The sequence below is a fragment of the Nesoenas mayeri genome, assembly GCF_963082525.1.
Source record: "Nesoenas mayeri genome assembly, chromosome: 4".
Taxonomy (NCBI): domain Eukaryota; kingdom Metazoa; phylum Chordata; class Aves; order Columbiformes; family Columbidae; genus Nesoenas; species Nesoenas mayeri.
In genome coordinates, this window is record NC_137540.1 from 43,745,527 (window position 1) to 43,764,980 (window position 19,454).

Genomic DNA, 19,454 nt, shown 5'->3' on the forward strand with positions numbered 1-19,454 from the left:
TTAAAAACCAGCATTGTTAAACAGTGCATATAAAAGTTTTAGTACTTTAAGTGGAATTGCTACTTCATTAATTTCACTGACATTCTGATTAAATTCTTACACAGACTATTTGCCAGTAGAAAGCTACACTCACTGATTAAGTCACTGACTTCTTGTAAACACTGAAGCAAAACAGAGCAGCAACAATTAAACAAGATGTAAGCACTGTCCATTTTAATAATTGTTCCTAAAGAATGTTGAAAAGTCTATTAAAATGCACCTAACGTTTGTTTGATAACTTCCCTCTTGGTACATCTAGAGCCTCTTCCAGTTTCATATTGATGTTCTCAAAGTGTCTTTCTGCTCCTAGAATTCTCCGTGATTCCACCAGAAGAGCAGGTAGGCTGGAAGTTCCATACTGTTGTTAAGGAAATCAAACCACAAAGCAACATTTTGAACTCTTGGAAAAAAAAAAAATCGCTTACATATCTGTATGATCACGATTCTTAAAAGTGAAGAAGAGCCAACATTAGAGAGTCTTCTGAGATGGCAGGATTTCCTTACACATGGCGGGCACGGGGCATTGCCAACAGAAAACACCACACCAGGTCATAAGCCACAGTAAAAGGGGCAGGAGTTCTAAGACTATAAATTAATCTGGTCATGGAATACAAGCGCTGTTCTTTGCATTAACTGTCTTACAGAACGGACATTAAGTACCAGAGCTTTCCCTACCTTTGAACAATAACAACAAAATAAACTGATTTCTTGTTTCTCACTGTATATCTTTCTTCAATTTCTATTAAAAAAAAAGTAGTCAGGCCTGAGGACAAACGTTACTCTTCTACGTTCTCTGAATTCCTGGATAGAGACAGCAAGGTAGCCAAATCCTCTCTGAAATACTTTTGTTTGTAACACAAAACCAAAAAAACAAGCCAGGTACTGCAGTGTTGTTGCAGCAGTGATTCTCCAGTTGCTGCCACAAAGACAATGAACAAAATATTGCTAGTCAATGTAAGCAAACATTAACAGAAATGCCCATCAATCGAGGAAAACAAAAGGGGAGGGGCTTATCCAGAACAGTTCAGAAACACAAAATATGTACTTACTACCAATTTTTCTTCTGGGTTTTCCTCTCTATAATCCAGACAGTCTTGCTGTAGCTCCTTTAAATCCGTAAGTAATGCAGTTGCTTGCCTTAAGGAAGATTTCCTTTCTTTTATCTCATTATATTCTCTTTGTAGTTTTATCAGTTGTGGTTCAGCTCTGAAAAAGATCAAGGGTTTGATGACTGTACCTACATATTTATTTCATGAGTAACTATGAACATATTTCCTCTGAAGAAGACGTAAGGGAAATGTTGGTCAGAAAGACAAAGCATAGGTTAGTATAATATACTATTTAATCAGAACAACGAGCATATTATTTGAACAGGAGCACAGGTCCAAATCCACAGAAAAATCCCAAACTTCTTTCCACATCTCACTTTTAGTGAGTCTGACAATACAGCCACTCTTTCTCAAGCACCTGAGTTTTTCAAGTGAAGTTTCTTAAGTACCCGATGTTCTGCTTCTGCACAGGCTGAGATGTTCTGTGCTTACGCTGAAGCGCATTCGGGATTTACAAACTCGATACATCTCCGCCTAAGTAAACTGAAGGGCTGAATCTGTTAAATTATCACCCCAAAAACTGAACACCAGCAGCCATTTTCATTTAATAGTGTTGCAGCAAAGCTTTCTTAAAATGATCAAATGATTAAAATCAAATACAATAACAAAAAAGTTACTTTAACTTCTCGGCTACCAAATATCAGACTTCTTAAGTTCTTCAGGCTATTATTGTGCATCAACACAAACATACCGAGTGAGCTCTTCTCTGAGTTGCAACAGCTGCTGCCTTTTCTTCTTGATGTTTGTCATTACCTGAAATAAATAGCGAAATAGTGAGGAAAGTATTTGAAACGGTTTCCGTAACTTCAAAAGCAAACAACTCAAATGCCATTGTGTTTTTTTATTTTGAGATTTATGCTTCTGATTCTGAGTGTGGACGATTCCAAGATACCAGACCTTACTTGAAATTCATATTTTAGACATTTTAAAGAACTTTAAAGTGTCAAACTCTGATCTCCATCAAAAATTTATCTTAAGGAACACTGGATTTACAAGCATAGGAGTTTGTGACATTTCAAATACAAACATGATCAACTCTGGCAGGTTCTGTTTCTGTTTGAAAAATGCAGAGAAATATGAATGTATGCTCAGTATCATTGCCATAAATAAGGAACTAAGGATAATTAAGCTGTCTTTAGTACAACATCCAATTAAAAAAAAAAAAACACTAATATAAATTTAGCACCTAAAGACCTGATTTTAAACAAATGCATAAGAGGCAAAATAAGGGTACCTGAATGGCTGTGAATGCTAGATGTTTATTGCAATTTTCATTTTACATGCAGAATAGCAGACCATATCACTTCAAACTAACAAGACTTCAGCACAAAATTGCTACCTCTCAGAATAAGCTCTCTCTTGACTTGTTAAAAACTATTTTGTCACCAAAAAGTTTGCAGAAAAGGTTAATCTTGGCAGAAAGCCTCTGGCAGACGGTGCCTAATATCTCTACATAAATATCTACTGCAGGGCTTCAGCTGATGCTAATGTGTACTCCTCCTTCTTACACCAGTACAGCAGTATATGTATGGAGTTTGCAAGCCAAAAAAACACTCTATTCTCTATTTGTGCAGTTGGTTCTGTAGTACAACACACTTTTTTGTGGATTATTTTCTTTTTTAAGTCAACTTTTTCAAATTCCAATGCCCACCTCTGTATGCTACACAGTCTAATGACAGCACGTCTTTCAGATATTTACCTTAGCATTTTTTTTCTTCATATTCTTTAATTCCTGGACTTCCACTATCTACAGAGGAAAAGAAGGATTACAGATTTACTATGGATCTTAATTTCACCTCTATCCTCCTAAAAACACAGTTGCAAGAATCTTGCATCAGTTAGTGCAAGTAATACTCCTTGTACCAATTAGTGTAATACTACCTAGCTTAACTTTTCTATAACTTCATATAAAACGCATAAATCTAGTAACTTTAAAATTATAGCTTTAGTACTTATCCATTGTACTTACGATAACTCTCACAAAGTCCTGAGTTTATTTTACTAGTTGTAACTAGTAAGAATAATTCTTAGCCTTCCAAGCTAACAAGCTTTTTACTGTTAGGTTCAAACTATTAATTAAAAAGGATGATTTTTCCTGAAGTATGTTAGAGGCCATAGTGAGGCCTCTACACAAGTGTCACTGAGACACAGTACAGAGATTAAATTGTCAACCCCTTAAAAATCCAGCCCACAAGCTGTTAAAAACAATGTTTTACATAACTGTGTGCTTATTCAAATTATGCAGCTTGACAGTTTTACTACATAATGCTTTAGATAGGAAAACACTTCAAGATTATTATATGCTTCCCTATTCTTAAAAGTCAATGATTTTGCATTGCTCTTGCATGACAGCAGTGTTCCATCTAAAGGCAATTATCATTAGTCAAAAGAAAGTCAAGCAAAGAGGCAGCAAATCATAAGCTACACACAACTAACTGATTTTGTGTATTATTTAACTTCACAAGAGACAGAAAATATAAAGTCGCATAAAATGAATGTGTAAAGGACAATATAAAACCATACATATTTTTACTACAATGTAATATACAATCTAATCTACAATCGCTACTACAAAATTGTTTTTATTTATGGTGTACTTACAAGATCTGTGACTTTGTCTGTGAAAGCAGAACAGAAGCTATTGATGGCTTGTCTGCAAACATTTGATTCTATGCTTTGCCTGAAGAAGTCAGAGGGACAAAACAGAACCCATTTGGGTTAGTTAAGGAGAAATTGCATCCAAAAACCATTCCTTTGAGTAATGAATAAAACACCATGTTAAGCAGCTAGTAGCACACGCAACTACGGATCTTCCATGTAGTAGCAACAGTTTAATTTCTATATTGAAAAACATCAGCTGAGATGTGTTGTTCTTATGTTTGGAAAAATATCAAATCCCCGGAGACCACCTCAAGATCACATATGAAAAAATATTTGTATCACAGAAACCTCATAATAACTGAAGTAAACCCATGCAATACTGCATGGCCTAAAGGACAACCCATTAGCAAAAATGCAGGTAATTTGGTTTTAAAACTGAGTATTTAGCCATAGGAAAGCTGAATATTTACCTGTAATTTGCTGCTATCTTCTCAAATTCAGTAAGAACAACATCCAGTTCTGTAATATCTCTAGCAGATCTCTTCAGATCTTTGGGACACCAAACCTGTACAGAAAGTGGGCTATGCGCTGAAAAGACAGAATAAAGATAAGCATTGTACAATTCAGGTATGTTTTCTAAAATAATGGCAAAGTTATTGTGGTCACCATTAAAACAACCATCTAAAACTTATGAAAATTTTAATAGGAAACTGGAGAAGAGGGATATATGAATTATTTCATCTGTGTTTGATGATGCAACTGTGATAGACATACCTGGGAACACTTTAAAATTCGGACGATCAATCATATGCAATCATATACAACTTATTTCTTATCCTTCATCATTTCAAGCAAGTCCAGGAACATGTTAGTAAACCAAGTGACACACTACACAGTGTACTGTGCTGTAAAAACTATTAGCCTGAGTTTGGGCAACCTGCATTCTCAAAGATTCATGAATGGCTAGATCATATTTGTATGTGTTTTGTATTAATATCATATAACCCTCAAAAAAAAGGTATATACAAATGTTTGTTTAAACTTTGCAACTCAAAGGTCCTTGTGCCAACAGCTGTGCGTCAGGGGCATCCCAAACTATGCCCCACAGCTGGAGCTCCAGGCACCCAGAGCAAGGGGTGCACTGAAGCGTCGCACAGCTCCGCACTCAGCGCTGAGCTCCCCTCCAAAGGGAACCGGGCTGCGTGCGAGGGACAACACACACCAGTGCTTTACCCCCTCAGGGGACTAACAGGCAAGTCCAGGGTTGTAAACCATGGGGATCGGAGCTGGGTGGCACACCAGCTCCTCAACTTAACCATTGCTAATGAGTGTCTACACCAAAACTGAAATTAAGACCTCCCATGTCTAGACACAGGATGTTGCTACATAACAGAAATGAAAACCACTGAATTATGGAAAAGCATTCATTTTGAATAAGGAAAAGAGACATGGGAGTTTTGAAAGGTCTACTTTACCAGGAGCATCTGACATGTTCCCCTCTAAAGGCCGCTTCTTCTTCACCTGGAACTGAATTGCATTCAGAGGCTTCTGTGATATAAAAAGCAGATTAACTTAAAGAAAAAAAAAAAAACCACCACCACCATCCTAGGTTCACTCATTTCAAATTCTGACTTACGGCAATTAGGTAGAATGCAGGAAGGCATTTCCTGACTGAAATGTCAGTAACAATTACAGTGGTTTTTGTTTGATTCTAATATGTATCTAAAATCTATTTTATCATGAAAAATCCAGTTATGGCATAAGTATGTTTTACTACAATATGCCATTCTTTAAGAAGACATATTCCAGATATGAAGAAGATATTTGAAAGAAGGAAAGAACACATTCCCAAATGAGCAACAGGATCCAGGAACACCTGGCTATTGTGTTCCCTGTTGACATGACAACTGTAGCTTTAAGCATTTCACTGGGCCATCTCACAGGAATACTTGGAGGATTAATGACTTCAGATACAATTAATACTACAACAGTAGTGAGAAACAAATGAAAGCTCTTCCTCTCCCCCCTGTCTAATGCAGGCACAACATGAAGTTAAGTTAAATTTAAACTGACCTGCAACTTTTTCTGTACCACATTCTCTGTAAGGGATTCATCTTCAGGATCAGCTGTGTTGAATTTCTGAACATCACTGGCAGACACTTTTGAGCTATGCATTTTTTTACTAGGAAAATAAAAATATCCATGTGTAAACTCACTACACACCGAGAAAGAATGACCTTCAACCATATACAAAACAAAATCTTGTGTTTTGGAGAACGTTCTGTACTGCTTTGCCATTTAGTTTGTGCTTCCTAAGTAGACTACATAAAAAGTTGCAAATGGCATATAAAGGGAACAGAAATTTTATGCCTCAACAGCAAACCTCACAACAGTTTAGCGATCCATTACTAGCTGAGCACTGGGATAGCCGTGTTGTATTGAGTAGGAACTTCGAAACAGACAAAATTATTTCTGAGATTATTTTAGGAGGAATAGAGGCAGCTTTCTTGGTGGTGGGCAGGGTTAATAAATAATAGTCTCATGGAAGTACTGTTATTGCCTGGCTATTTTATTCAAGTAAGTATTTCAGATTTAAACCAAATTTGATTTAACAAAGAAGAAATATGCTAAAGCTTGCTTTAAAAGCTTTACTTAAGTAATTTTCTTTGTTACATATAACTTAACTGGTTTCTATTTATTTTTCAATTTTTCTACCTTTTATCTTTAAAGACACCAACATTAGCAGAACTAATACCTCACAGAGGTATTTTAAAATCCTTTCATATTATAAAAATACAGTAAGTACTTCAATCAATATATTGCTTACAGAAGATAGACTCTAATTTATTCTCCCATTTCTTTCCCATGTTCCTCACTCTTACTTAGTCTTTTGGTTTTTCACCTGGGAAGTTTTAAGCTAAAGCATCTGTTTAACAAGCAGCTAGGGGAACCTGACAAACACAACATTTTTCCCATGTAATCTAAAAATCTGAAGATTAAAATAAGTGCCAACAATTATTTTTTTCACCAGACCTTCTTTCTGCATTTTTCCTCTGTGGAGCCGAAACGTGACCCAGTGACCCGCTGGGTGACTGCTCCTCTCCATAGGCATCCACAGCGGTGCTGTGCAAAGGGTGGTCTGCAAAGAGCACAAAACAAGCCCTGTGAAACCTGTTCCCACCTGCTCAGGCCAAGAGCACGGACACGGCACCACTGCCTGCCATTCAGCACTTAGAACTTGTGTGGTTTGCTCACTAATACAGAGCAAGCCTCCTTACAAGTATTATTTGAGGATTAGGACAAATTTATACAGTGAAAAGCTTCATAGTTTCTATAATCATCCACCTGCTATTTCTTCACAAACCGAAACTAAAGGTGCATGAAAGCTCAGCATGTGCGTATGACATATAGCAAGCAAAACATTTTGTACAGTTTATTTAAAGTCTCTCTTTGCTATGGCATACATCAATCTCCTATACATTTAAACAACTGCTTTCTAAATGTTACCTTTTTTTTTTCCCTAATACGGATTTCTTGCTGCTTTATTGACTGCTGTAAGAAGACAGTTATAGGTGCTACTGAAAGTCTGTAAATGTAGAATTCTTGAAGGTAGCTACCAGAATACATTGTGAATCTGAGAACGTAAAGCTTTTAGGCTGCCTTCCACAGTAAATATTTCTTTTCCAAGCACACTGCCACAAAAATTTACTGTTAGCTTACATTAGTATTAGTGGGCATCCTTTTAATAGTTTTTAACACAGACCACAGAAGTGAGGAAAAGAAGAGCTTTTTATTTTGCGGACTTTTCATTATGACAGTCCTTTTGCTATATTGTTCTTTATAGCTCATTTTCAATGCTGTTCCTAGTAGTTCTATATAGATTTCCATTATTTCTTTAGAGCAATAAATACTACAGCTGAGAAAAGGCTCTTAGCATTTTCTCTACAACTTCTAATTACATATTTTTTCAAATACTTTTCTTACTGACACTTACATATAATAGTTATATATATTTAATAAGAGAACTCCACACAGAGGTGCCTATTCCATCTAAACTAATTATCTTCCAGTATAGGGAGGCCTCATTGCACAAGTCCCAGACGCACCATGAAAGTGGTTTTAATGTTTCATCAAAACCAGTGTGTTTTTGTGGTGTTACTTTTCCAGTAAAACAACATCCCTGTGAACGTCTAAGCTTGCTGCCATGCATCCTCTCCAGCAAAGAAACAAAACCTTTTCCTAGGTAAGCACTGAAATATTTTGCCCGTGTGGTTTGTTCAGGGAAATCATACATTAAATAACACTGATTTTAGTACTCACCAAACGAATCATCGATCTCCTCAAGGTGAATTGCGTCCGCTACCTTCAATATCCTTGAGACATCTGGTTCCTCAAGTGGACACAGTTTCCGGTGAGGATGGGAGCCGGCTTTCTGTACCCAGGTGGGCATGAAATTAACAGCTAGTTCACCCAGCTTTGTAAGCATAAAACAGATTCAATATGACAATGAATTTCAAGAACATTTGACTAGAAATACATTTAACCTAGACCATACTGACTACAGAGCTATGATATAAAGCATTTGAAGAACGTGGTTTTTTCGTCAGGCTATGGATTTTGTTTCTCATAAGAGAAGTGATAGTAAAAAACTGACATGTTCTGCTATTTTATACCATGCTGTACCATCAGCTTTGTCTCATTTTATAAAACTAAGTGTATAAGCTTAAAAATCTTACAACAGTCTAATATCTAATTTCCATGACCTGTGGCCCTTTTCTTTTCAGGCATTAAAATAATTCTTCTTACACCTCTGTATTACATGAATTTCCATGCCGTCCAATCTAATGATTTGCACTTCAAAAAAATGAAAATCTGTCTGTAGCTTCTTATAAATGGCAGATTTTATAAGTCGAGTATTACTTGGACACTTCTGTAAAGCAGAAGTGTAGAACGACATTAGTTTATGAAATATTTGTCAATGTTAAGGTGTGTGTTTGCCACACACCTTAAGTGTGGCAGTAAATATCCTCACTCCTTTGCATGTGTGCATGTGTGCTCTTGTAATTCTGCCCAAACTAGTAAAACCTACCTTTAACTTATTTCCAGAGGGATTTATCTTCATTTTCTTCTTTGAGGACATTTCGCTGTTCAGTTTATACTAGCAAATATCTAACTGAGGATTAAGTTACTGAAAAATTGCCCTGGAAGCAAATCTTCTTTCTCTGTCTCGATAACCTGGGAGAGAATGGGAAATGTTTGTTAATTCAATGTGTTATGCATAACTCGCTTCAAAAGCAGCGAAGCTGACTTTATCAGAGCAGCCCGACGCCCGCTGTAGCACACAAGAGTCAGCAACCAGACATACGTATTAAAAATATAAAGCAAGACAACGCATAACGCTACTCACACCTTTACTTTTCCTTCAGCGCTGCCGTTCCCCTCAAGCAGGAGACCCCCGAGCGCCCGGAGCCGGGCAGGGCAATTGTCCCCCACAGGCAGCGCCCGGGCCGGGCCCCGAACCGGGGTTCCCGCCGCCTGGCAGGAGAACCGGCGGCCCCCGTGCTCCCTGCCCCGCCTCGCACAACCGCCGCCGCTCGGCCTGGCCCAGGCAGACGCCTTCCCGCCGCGGTTCGAACGGCCGCGCAGCGCCGGAAGGGGAAGCGGCGGAGGCGGCGCGGCCGCCGGGACAGACCCGCTCCGCTCCGCCCCCGGGCGCAGGCGCGGTACCGGCAGTAGGCGCGGTGCCGGCGGTCGCTCCCCGCCATGCCCGAGGAGCTGTGGCGGCGCTGGGTGGGCGGGCAGGAGAGGCGGGTGCGGACGGCGGCTGTCCCGGGGGGCTGCCGCGCCCCTGTGGCGGCCCCGGCCGGTGCCAGGAGGAAGGAGCGGCCGCTTGTAGAAGCGCCTTTGCTGCTGAGTGATCATTTTAAAATGGAGCGCCAAGGTGCGTGGCAGCAGCAGTTGCCCTCTCTTCCTTTTAAAGAGGCGAGAGGAGAAAAGCCGTTTCCTCATTCCAAATATTAATCATTTTTTCCAGTACCCAGGTAGCACATTGGGGATTCAGTGTTCCAGAAGAATTCCATGTCCAGTGCTCTACTGGGTTTATTATTGTTTTATTTTAATCTCCCTTACACAGTACATGACAAAAACCCCAATGTTTTCTTCTCATGTGCCAATATGGCATCATGGCTCTGACTTCCTACCTCTCTAAAAAAACCCCAAAAACAAAAAAAACCCCACCAAATAAGATCATTTATGCAAAGACAACCTGAAATCTCAGGTTAAAAATGTGCAGCAGTCAAAAAGAAATTGATTCAAAAGATACAAATCTTACTGCAATAGCGTGCAAAAAAAAATCAGGATTCAGCTTAAAAACTTGTAGTTCTCTGGCATTTAGCTACTCAGCAATTGAATTATGATCAGCAGATGTAGCAATTTGTCGGAAGTCTTCACTAGTTGGAGTGGCCCTTTTCATCCACAGGTGGCTGCGCTCCTCTACAGGTCATCTGCTGCCCACCCGCATCCCACACCTCTGCCAGCCGAATAAACTAAATCCCAAAGTGATGTTTCTTGTGCTTAACAAGTGGTCTCTTGTACTTGTACCAGCCCCACTTGGCAGTCCAGGAGCCACAGGTAAGAAGCAGTAGTACAGACCCCACACAGCACAGCAGAAAGCTGCCTTTGGTGGGAAGAAGTATTAAGAACACAAACCTTAGATCCAGCTCTCACCCATCTCTTGGCCACTTAGTTCCTTTAGGAGAGGTACAGTGACACTTCACTCTGTTTCCAAGCAGCATACACACATACTTGAATATAGTATTGAATAAGTGACAAATATTTGGTTTAGAGTTCCTTCAGTAGGGAAGGAATGTATAAGGAACACACAAAATTACTCAAAAAGATAAAGACTACCATGGCTAGGAACAGAAGCAGGCTTATTATTTCACAATAACATCCGTGTTAACATTGAGCTCTAAACATTGTTTTGGTTGTGATGCTCCATCGACCCTGGTCTGATAAATCTGCCCATGAAATCTTTCATACCATATCCCCAATTAAAGCCAGATGCACAGTATAAGGTAGGAAGGGGAGAATGATGACCTACCTGGAAGGAAAACCACTACCACCACCACCACCCAAAAGCACCGTAAGAGTTTAAGAAAACTCCAGATTTCACTCAGGAGTTGTTTATGACAACGGTAAGAATACTGCCTGTCAGAACCCATATTGAAGACAAAAATAAAAGACTGTTTAAGAATACTGATGGTGCAAGTTAGATGTAACAGCATCCCTTACAGATATTGGCCAAAAACTTAACACACAAGTATCAGAGCAAAGCAAAAAGTTACCTTCCAACAGTGAGATGTCAACAACCAGCATTTATCCTGTGTTAAGTTGTGTGTTTGTGGCAGTGGAGTTTTACAGCTTGTCAGAATTACCAAATTTCACCTCAGGCTGTTAGTCAGCAGCATCTTCACTTGATAAATAAACACTTCACAGAGTTGAAATGCAGAAATATTTATTTTGATTTCCTTCATTGGTTTTCAAAATTGTTTTGGTTTTATAAAACATAGAAATAGCCAAGACTACGCAAACATTTCAATTCCAATGTAACAAACTACTGCTCTAACAGCTGACTTGGATTTGTGTACCTTAATTGTACACATGTATGAAATTATGCTACAGAGTAGTGCATTACAATCACACACAAATCTTAGTGCAAACCTTGTTGTGCTTGTATTTTACATTTATCCATGTTTCCAAAAATCAGCAATGAATGCTAATGAAAAAACAACTCTGTTAAGGATAGCAAAAGACTTAATGCTGTAATAAGGCTTATTTCTGCTGATTTCTCAAACAAAAGGTAACTAGTTATTCTGTAATTTATCTGGGAATTAGGTTTTTATCCCTGAACAAACACCTATCCTGTGCCACAAAGCTCTGGTGGTGTATATAAATACTTCCAATTGCTGCAAAGCATCAGGCAAAAACATTCTACCTGACCTATTTTGCTATTCAGTGGCTCATACATAAAGCACAGAAAACTGAAAGGTTATGTCAGAAGCTCTTCTGCTTATAGAGGACCTGGCACATTTTTTAAAATGCATTTAAAATACATGTTCATTACATGGAAACAAGTGGCTAGTACAGGTGCAGTGTTTACCTGACTGTTAGCAGAGCTCAGCCTCCTGAATGGTTTTGATTTTAGGTCTAGAGTGTTCTTGCCAGAGTTGGGATCTGTTCATTGACAAGGCTGGCACCACTCTGGAATTGTGTTAATGTAGCCAAGGTGACGGTTGCTGAATTAACTGCATCTACACTTTCAGTGCAGAACCACCACATGCAGACTTACTCTCAGGACCTTGCATTATTTGGTCTTCCTTTGTGTGGAGTTCTGACTTATAACTGATAAAAGTACATCTTAGAACTGGCTGTAAATACAGAAAAAACCCCATCATTTGGATGCCTTACCCATTAATATTAGGACTAATGCAAGAGGTGATGCCAGCTACACAACTGTAGGGGCTGCGGGATTTTTTTGGTGGCTGTTTTTTTTTTTTTTTTTTAATGGATTAAGTGATCCTTCTGAGGCGATACAAGATACTTAGAGGCTTTTTCAAGCCTGCCAAATCGTTGTGGAATTGACAACTGCAAAACACACTGCAGACAGCAAACATGCTGTCAATAAGAAAACCTTAGCTCCTTGGTGAAGAAGAGTCTCATTTTTGGCAAAGTCAGTCTTAAATAAGTTACATATAGTTACTATTTCTGGTTAAGGCTCTTTTTGGAAATTGTAGGTCACCATAAAAACAGTATGCAACACAACTTGACGGTAAGGCAGTGTTCCATTTCTTCAATGTTCCTATGGCAAGTACCCTTTTTTGTACAGGTTAATGATTGCACAGTTTCCTTCCCTATGTTTGCTGTAGTCAGATTACAGATATGAAGGCCAACAGTAGACATCAGACATGTGCCACCTTCCTCACTCCTCAGTTACATTTTGTTATTGGCATAGAGTTCATCTATCTGTGACTGGAAATATTTTCGCAGTTCCGGTCTCTTTGCCTTCAGTGTTGGTGTCAGCAGGCCGTTTTCAATAGAAAACATTTCAGGGTGCACGACGATGTCTTTGACCTGCCAAGTAAACAGTTACTAGCCAAGCAACACTCCTGGGAATAGACAAGGCTGTTAAAAAGATTGCCCAAACATCAGAGAATCATAACATTGTTTTGGTTCGAAAAGACCTCTAAGATCATCGAGTCCAACCATTAACCTGACACTGCCAAGTCCACCACTAAACCATGTCCCTAAGTGCCATATCTACACATCTTTTAAATACCTCCAGGGATGGTCACTCCACCACTTCCCTGGGCAGCCTGTTCCAATGCCTGACAACCCTTTCCATGAGGAATTTTTTCCTAATATCCAATCTAAACCTCCCCTGGCACAACTTGAGGCCATTTCCTCTTGTCATATCACTTGTTACTTGGGAGAAGAGACCAAGCCCCCTCGCTACAGCCTCCTTTCTGGTCTCCCCTCAGCCTTCTCTTCTCCAGGCTAAACAGCCCCAAATCCCTCAGCTGCTCCTCTTGTGCTCAAAACCCTTCACCAGCTTTATTGCCCTTCTCTGAACTTGCTCCAGGACCTCAATGACTTTCTTGTAGTGAGGAGCCCAAAACTGAATGCAGTATTTGAGGTGTGCCTCATAACAAAGCCCATCACTTAAAAAAATTTCCAGATTGCAGTTTCTGCAGTCATAGTAGATTAGTATTGAGAAGTTTAAAGAATTATGTGTTCAGTTCTTATTGGCATCCTACCTGTTCAAATGACTTCAAACCGGATTCTTTCCCAATCCTCATCATGTCTTCCAGAATGTGTTTTTTGACGTCCTGTGGATACAGGAATACATTGTATAGCTTGCAAACGTTGATACAAAACAGCTAACTGTTTAGTCAGATATGACTCACCTTGTTTTTGCATAGCTCTTCATATGAGCCTTCAATTCCCTTTTTCTTGGCCCAGCTGTGCAGAACTTCAGGATCAGGTACCACAATAGCTACTAAGAAGGCCTAAAAAGGAATTTTTGTCAAGCTTTTATTTTTTCTTTTAAAATTAGCACTAGTTCATACACATTTCTTACTCGTTGTTAGGGTTTGGACAGCAGTTCTGATCCTGCTGTAAAGTCAGCAGCTTTCTGCTACTTGAATACAGGAGTGCAGTTCAGAAGCTTGTGCTTCAGAGAATTACTCTTGTTAAAACCCACATTTCAATATCCAGTTGCAAAAAACCTGGACATCTTGGGTTTTGTGTGTTTATTTTTCTTTTTTTCTTCCTTTGTAGTGGTTTGTTGTGTTTTGTAAGTGAGTTCCAGCCCCCCACCCCCCGCCACTGTGAGCAAATTACATACAGTCATTAATACTCAGTTAAATTAATCCAGCTCTACTATCTGGTCTGAAACTAAATCCAGAAACATGTTACATAACTGCTGGAGTTAAAAGTGCATTCAGAACCAATACGTGTAATGTTAATTTTACCATTTCAGTCCTAAAGTTTGAGGTGAAGGGAAGAAGGAAAAGAAGACTCTTTTCTGCCATCTCATCTTGCCTTATTTTTTAAAATTATCTGAAGAATGCTTACCTGCAAGCTCTCTCCATGGACAAACACCTGAGCAAGTGCTTCACAACTCAGATACACATTTTCTATTTTCTCTGGTGCTATGTATTCTCCCTGGGCTAGTTTAAATATGTGCTTTTTCCGGTCAATGATCTTCAATGTACCATTCTGTTGACAGAAATAACTTCCACTCAGATGAGGCACTTCAAGTGAAAAACCAATCTACACAGCTTAAGCATGCTACACTAGTACAGTAAAATAGTGCCTCAGGATTTGCACTGCTAACACTTTTTTAGTTCTAGAAACACATTAATTACCCTCCTCCTAACATGACTTGTCTTTCAGTTAATTCATTACGTTCAATACCAAATATTTTTTTATTTTGTTTGTTAAATCACTGCTAATGACTATGGAAGTACATTTCAGCCATAGGTTCACTTACTGGTAGCCATTTCCCAATATCTCCTGTGTGAAGCCAGCCATCTTTGTCCAGTGCTTCTGCTGTTTTTTCTGGATCTTTCAAATAGCCACGAAATACATTTGGCCCTTTCACACACACCTGAAAACAGGGATTTGTCAATGTATACTACTACAAAGGGAAGTTAACAGACATTATTTGCAGTGAATGTTTTCTCTAACGGTTATTGATAAACCCAACCAAAAAGACAAGATTAAGTATATGCATTAAATACAGAAATCTCTGCTTGAGATTTCTGGAGACCTAACATTTTCCATCATATCATAAGAAGCAACTGGAAGAGCAACTGGAAGCATCTGTTCTCTTCCAGTCTAGCAGCAATGTTCCTCCCTGCTATTTGAATAATCCAATTTGTCAGAGGAAATTTATTTTTATTTATCTGAAGAAATTCTGCTCAATCCAGAAATTCTGCTCACCCCTCAGCCTGGCAACATGTTCATTGCAGCTTTGGTAAGCAGCAGGGGCTTTGTGCTAAAACTAGTGATGACAAAGCTGTGTATCAAGCAGTCACATGCTTATTGTAGAAAAGTAAACCAGTTAATAGCTTTGAGCTTCGAGCACTCAAGACTTCTCTATAAAGGACATCTGCAATTTCTTTGAATCAAAGGTTGTTGGGATTTGTGTAACAAGTAGAAAACTAAGAACAACTTCTCTGGGTATAACTGGATGCATGGGGATTATTTGGATCAAGAAACATGCTTACAAGGTATGAGAAAGAGGACCAACAAGATTAAAGGTTTATAGATAAAGAGGTTGTAAGAGAGCCAGATCAGACCTTACAAACTAAATTAAAACAATTGGTTGAGTATCTGCCAGTAAAAGAACAAAATTAAAGCAACTAGTCAGGAACATGGAATAGACCCTCAACTATCCAGAGATGATCCCAGATCATGTATTTTCGGTGTTTCCCTCAGCATAAATATAAGAATGCTGGTAAACTACAGTACAATGAACAGCAGATGTTGTCAATATGAGGGAGGTCAGAGTATTAGTGAGGGTTCTAATGACCTTGCAGAGACAGTACTAAACTCATGACCAAAACAAGGTCGTGTTTTAAAAACCATGTAATTTCTGCTGTAAAACAGAACTTGTCTGGAAGGATGTCAGTAGAGGAGAACTCTGCATGTCCCAGTCAAGTCAAAGGCTGACTGATCAAACATTTCATTTTTCACAGCTCCTACAATCACAGGATGGCAGTAGGTGACACCTTTTCCCAGTAGAGACAGCAAACCATTTATCTGTTTCCTGCTAACTGGCACTAAGACCTCATCTGCATATAAGCGTATATAATTCTATTCACAAATTTATCCTTCTTGAACATGGATAACGGGCAGAAGTGAAAAGCAAGGGCTGACAGAATGGAGAATGTTGAAAGCTTACTCTCAGGAAGGAGGACTGGGAGTGTTTAATCCAGCTGAAAAGCAGACAGACAATGACGAGAAAGATCTATTTTAGGCAAAGGATAATGAAACCCACTTCTATAGCTATGGGTTCCTGTTCTGTGAAACATGTTACAATACTTATTTGGTAAATTCAAAATAGTTTGCACTGATGAAGTTAAGACTGAAAGAGTAAGATGGTAGCTGATATATTAAGGGGCTACCATACTTATTCAAGTCCAAAGTAATTCCTGATGCAGAAAACTTTCACAGTAAGTGCAAGCAAAACATTTTAGAAGTTTTTCTTAAAAACTACTTAACTCTCATTACGAAAATTTATACTCAGTTCCTCTAGCAGACCAAGCTTTAAAATCCTATTTGAAGTGAAGCAAAAATTGCAGATGAAGGCTAAACTTGGGGTCGTATGCAAGACAGGAAAGAATCTTGACATTGCTTTCAACTTGCAAATAGTTTCCCACCACCAAGCCCAATTAAATCCTTAAGAATTTCTGGGAATTAAAGCCCTATGATTTGTTTCTAGTCTTGTACAAATGACAACCAAAACAAATAAAGATTATATATTGTTTGCAGTAACAAATTAGTTACTTGCTTAACCTACTTTTTATTTATCCATTTCTCACCCCCCAGCTGCTTCCAAGGCCTCTTGAAAACACATGAAAAACACCACAATTAATTTGCTTTCAGGGCTAGGGGAAAATACCTTACCACATGGACATCTGTTCAAGGTACGTACATAAAGTTCAAGCTGTATACATTTTACTTGTAAAAAAATTGAAAGAGACAGCACATAGCACTACAAACAAAGCTGAATCCTCAAAGCGCAATTTGTAAAACATACATGTTCAATTTGTGCAGGCTGCAGAAAAAAGTTTAGAAGAATGTGTGGGCAGTTGTCACAAGTCATTAGCATTCTTCATGGCATTTTATCTCTATTTCTCTTAATAGTGTTCCAGCCACTTTAAATTACCTCAGCTTACACATCACAAGCTGGGTAAGAAGTTACATGGATCAGCTGTTCTCCAGCACTTGATGGGGTGGGAAGCCCTCTGCTAGCATTTCCCTGAGGGATACATGCAGCATGAGACAGCTGGTTTCTCAGCTTTCTCACAGCTGGAAGACAGTATGTTGGTCATACAAGCACAGTAATCTGTTATCCCACGGTAAATTGCTTTTTCTCCCCTCCAATACACTATTTTCTGTTTTGCCTCTGTGAATTGTTAGCTGATAATGCATACAGGAAAGCAGGTGTCTTTGATTTTGGGTAGCAGGCCATGTTTAGCGCTTTACTAAACTCAGTTACTTGTTATTTCAGGAACAAAAAACATTTTCCAAGATTTCATAAGAGGCTGACATCGACCTTTTGAAATTACTTACCTCACCCTCTCCTTTGGCAGCCAAGTAATTCATTTCTGGTACATCAACAAGTTTGATGATACTGCATGGCATGGGTGCTCCAACATGACCTATTAAATGGAGTAACACTTCAGTAGCTTGAACTGCTTTTTAGTCATGTTCTTGCAGTAATAAGTTGGTTACATGCTAAAGTAAAAAAGACAGCAAACCGACTTCTGGTAATGTTCTGCACCAAAACCAGTACAGTAATAGCTTAAATTTCCTTGGAAAGAAGCATTACATTCTCAGATATCACTAGAATGTTACAAGCCAAACCATGTACTCAGGTTTGCTTTTTCTTATAATCAGGATCCTCACTCTACAGACACATTTAAGTAGCAAAAGTTCCACTATAGTTTCAAATACCAGTGTTATATCAGTTAGGGAGCTAGAGATTTAACAGCTGACAAAAATGCTGACTGTTTGCTCCAACACCCAAAAATGCCATTTAAATTTCGAGCACTGTCTATGCACAGCAGATTCCTATTCTGTAAAAATTACAGGAGTCGATACTATGACCTCCTTTCTCAAATCCACTTCAACAAACAAGGACAAAGCCGACTGTAAGTTTGGATTACTAATTACTACATTTCTAGCTATTTAGGGGTAGAAACTTCAAGGGATCCATCCAAAACTTTCTTACTTCACTTGAAGAAAAACACAATCTTATGCTTCATAATTGGTGTACTGAAGACTAAATAATGTGATCAAGGACCTCTACAGCATCCTGAAATGTAACAGGCAGGCAGACCACGAAACACTGTACCTGCTGTCCAGTCACCAGGAACTGACAGGGAGCATCCCGCTGTGCATTCAGTCTGCCCATAACCTTCATAGAACTAGGATATGAAATCAAAAGACTTTTTAAAATTTGAACTTTTCAACATACATTTTCTTAAATAAAAAGAAATTAATATTTTGCCTCCTTTTCTAGTTGTTTAAATTTGAGTTTAGCAAAATCCCCAGCATCTTCTAAAGAGAGTATCACTAGAATTTTACCATGATACACAATTTTAAGTGCTAATAGTCCACCTTCAGTTCCAATATTTATTCAAAGTTTCACTCAATTTCACATGCTGTATGACACCTGTACAGATCAAAATAGAAAGCAACAGAGAGAGCAGGACAAAGAAACTAAGAACCTTGTCACTAGTAATTACTTCGTTCACATATATTAAGGACAGGTTTGCCCAAGACAGCTAGGAATGGAATCCCTATACCCCATCACAGCTCTGCGATTATTATATACAAGACAGGTTTCCCTTTTTTGTGCAGAATGCACTGCTACACCAGCACGCTTCTGAAGAACTTCAAGAAGTCACAGAGCCTTCACATTTCAGAGTGTTTTCATGTTTCTATCCTTGAAATTCATTTCAACACATCTGTTCATCCTGTGCCATTTTTATTCAGATTTTGCCACAAAAAGCATATGCTTTGAAGAAGCTCTGAAGACAAACGCAATGTGTGCAATCTGATTCTCCCCAGTCTCCAAAGCAACAACACTACAATAACATCACATTGATCAGATTCTCTGCAGTAGTTATGAATACTTCTGGAAGCAAGACAAGTCCCAGAAACTTAGTCCAAGAACATTAATTATTGCTTACAGCAGCAACTCACCTGACAGCCAAGAGCTGCTCTCAGGAAGGTCAGTACACTTGCAGACACAGGGGCTGCTCCTGTGATCATGAGCCTTACTTTTCCTCCCAAACTTGCCTACAACAGACACAAGATACTGTGGACACCAAAAGCATTTTAGAGAAGTTTCTAGAGTCTTTTTCCATCCCACCCTCAGCCACTGTTCACCTACGGTGCCACCCACAA

General features: G+C 38.9%; 2 protein-coding genes across 3 annotated transcripts in view; both read right to left on the reverse strand.

Moving 5' to 3' along the window:
• Positions 1-29: 29 nt before the first annotated feature.
• Positions 30-9,253, reverse strand: CENPU (centromere protein U). Its single transcript, XM_080343947.1, has 12 exons — positions 9,157-9,253; positions 8,839-8,984; positions 8,070-8,223; positions 6,783-6,888; positions 5,823-5,931; positions 5,225-5,297; positions 4,220-4,337; positions 3,750-3,828; positions 2,848-2,895; positions 1,840-1,901; positions 1,089-1,245; positions 30-397 (listed from the first exon to the last, which is right to left on the reverse strand). Exons 2-12 carry the CDS (start codon positions 8,887-8,889, stop codon positions 260-262), a joined length of 1,095 nt encoding a protein of 364 aa, XP_080200073.1. The 5' UTR covers positions 8,890-8,984; positions 9,157-9,253; the 3' UTR covers positions 30-259.
• Positions 9,254-11,288: 2,035 nt separating this feature from the next.
• The window catches only part of ACSL1 (acyl-CoA synthetase long chain family member 1), a 41,925-nt gene continuing 33,759 nt past the window's right edge, over positions 11,289-19,454 (reverse strand). Inside the window, exons 14-21 of one of the 2 annotated variants that reach the window (XM_080344173.1) lie at positions 19,251-19,346; positions 18,397-18,469; positions 17,613-17,701; positions 14,803-14,919; positions 14,385-14,528; positions 13,715-13,816; positions 13,565-13,636; positions 11,289-12,881 (exon numbers count right to left, since the gene is read on the reverse strand). In XM_080344173.1, coding sequence (XP_080200299.1) covers positions 12,741-12,881; positions 13,565-13,636; positions 13,715-13,816; positions 14,385-14,528; positions 14,803-14,919; positions 17,613-17,701; positions 18,397-18,469; positions 19,251-19,346 — 834 coding nt within the window. In that variant the 3' untranslated portion in view covers positions 11,289-12,740. The remainder of the gene's footprint in view (positions 12,882-13,564; positions 13,637-13,714; positions 13,817-14,384; positions 14,529-14,802; positions 14,920-17,612; positions 17,702-18,396; positions 18,470-19,250; positions 19,347-19,454) is intronic. The other variant, XM_080344174.1, reaches the window with a different exon arrangement.

Coding starts and splice junctions, on each gene's coding strand:
- CENPU (XM_080343947.1), bottom strand. CDS start 8,889: ATGTCCTCAAAGAAGAAAATGAAGATAAATCCCTCTGGAAATAAGTTA. Junction 8,224..8,838: donor CCTCTGGAAATAAGTTAAAG/GTAGGTTTTACT, acceptor ATGCTTACAAAG/CTGGGTGAACTAGCTGTTAA. Junction 398..1,088: donor ACCCAGAAGAAAAATTGGTA/GTAAGTACATAT, acceptor CCTTAACAACAG/TATGGAACTTCCAGCCTACC.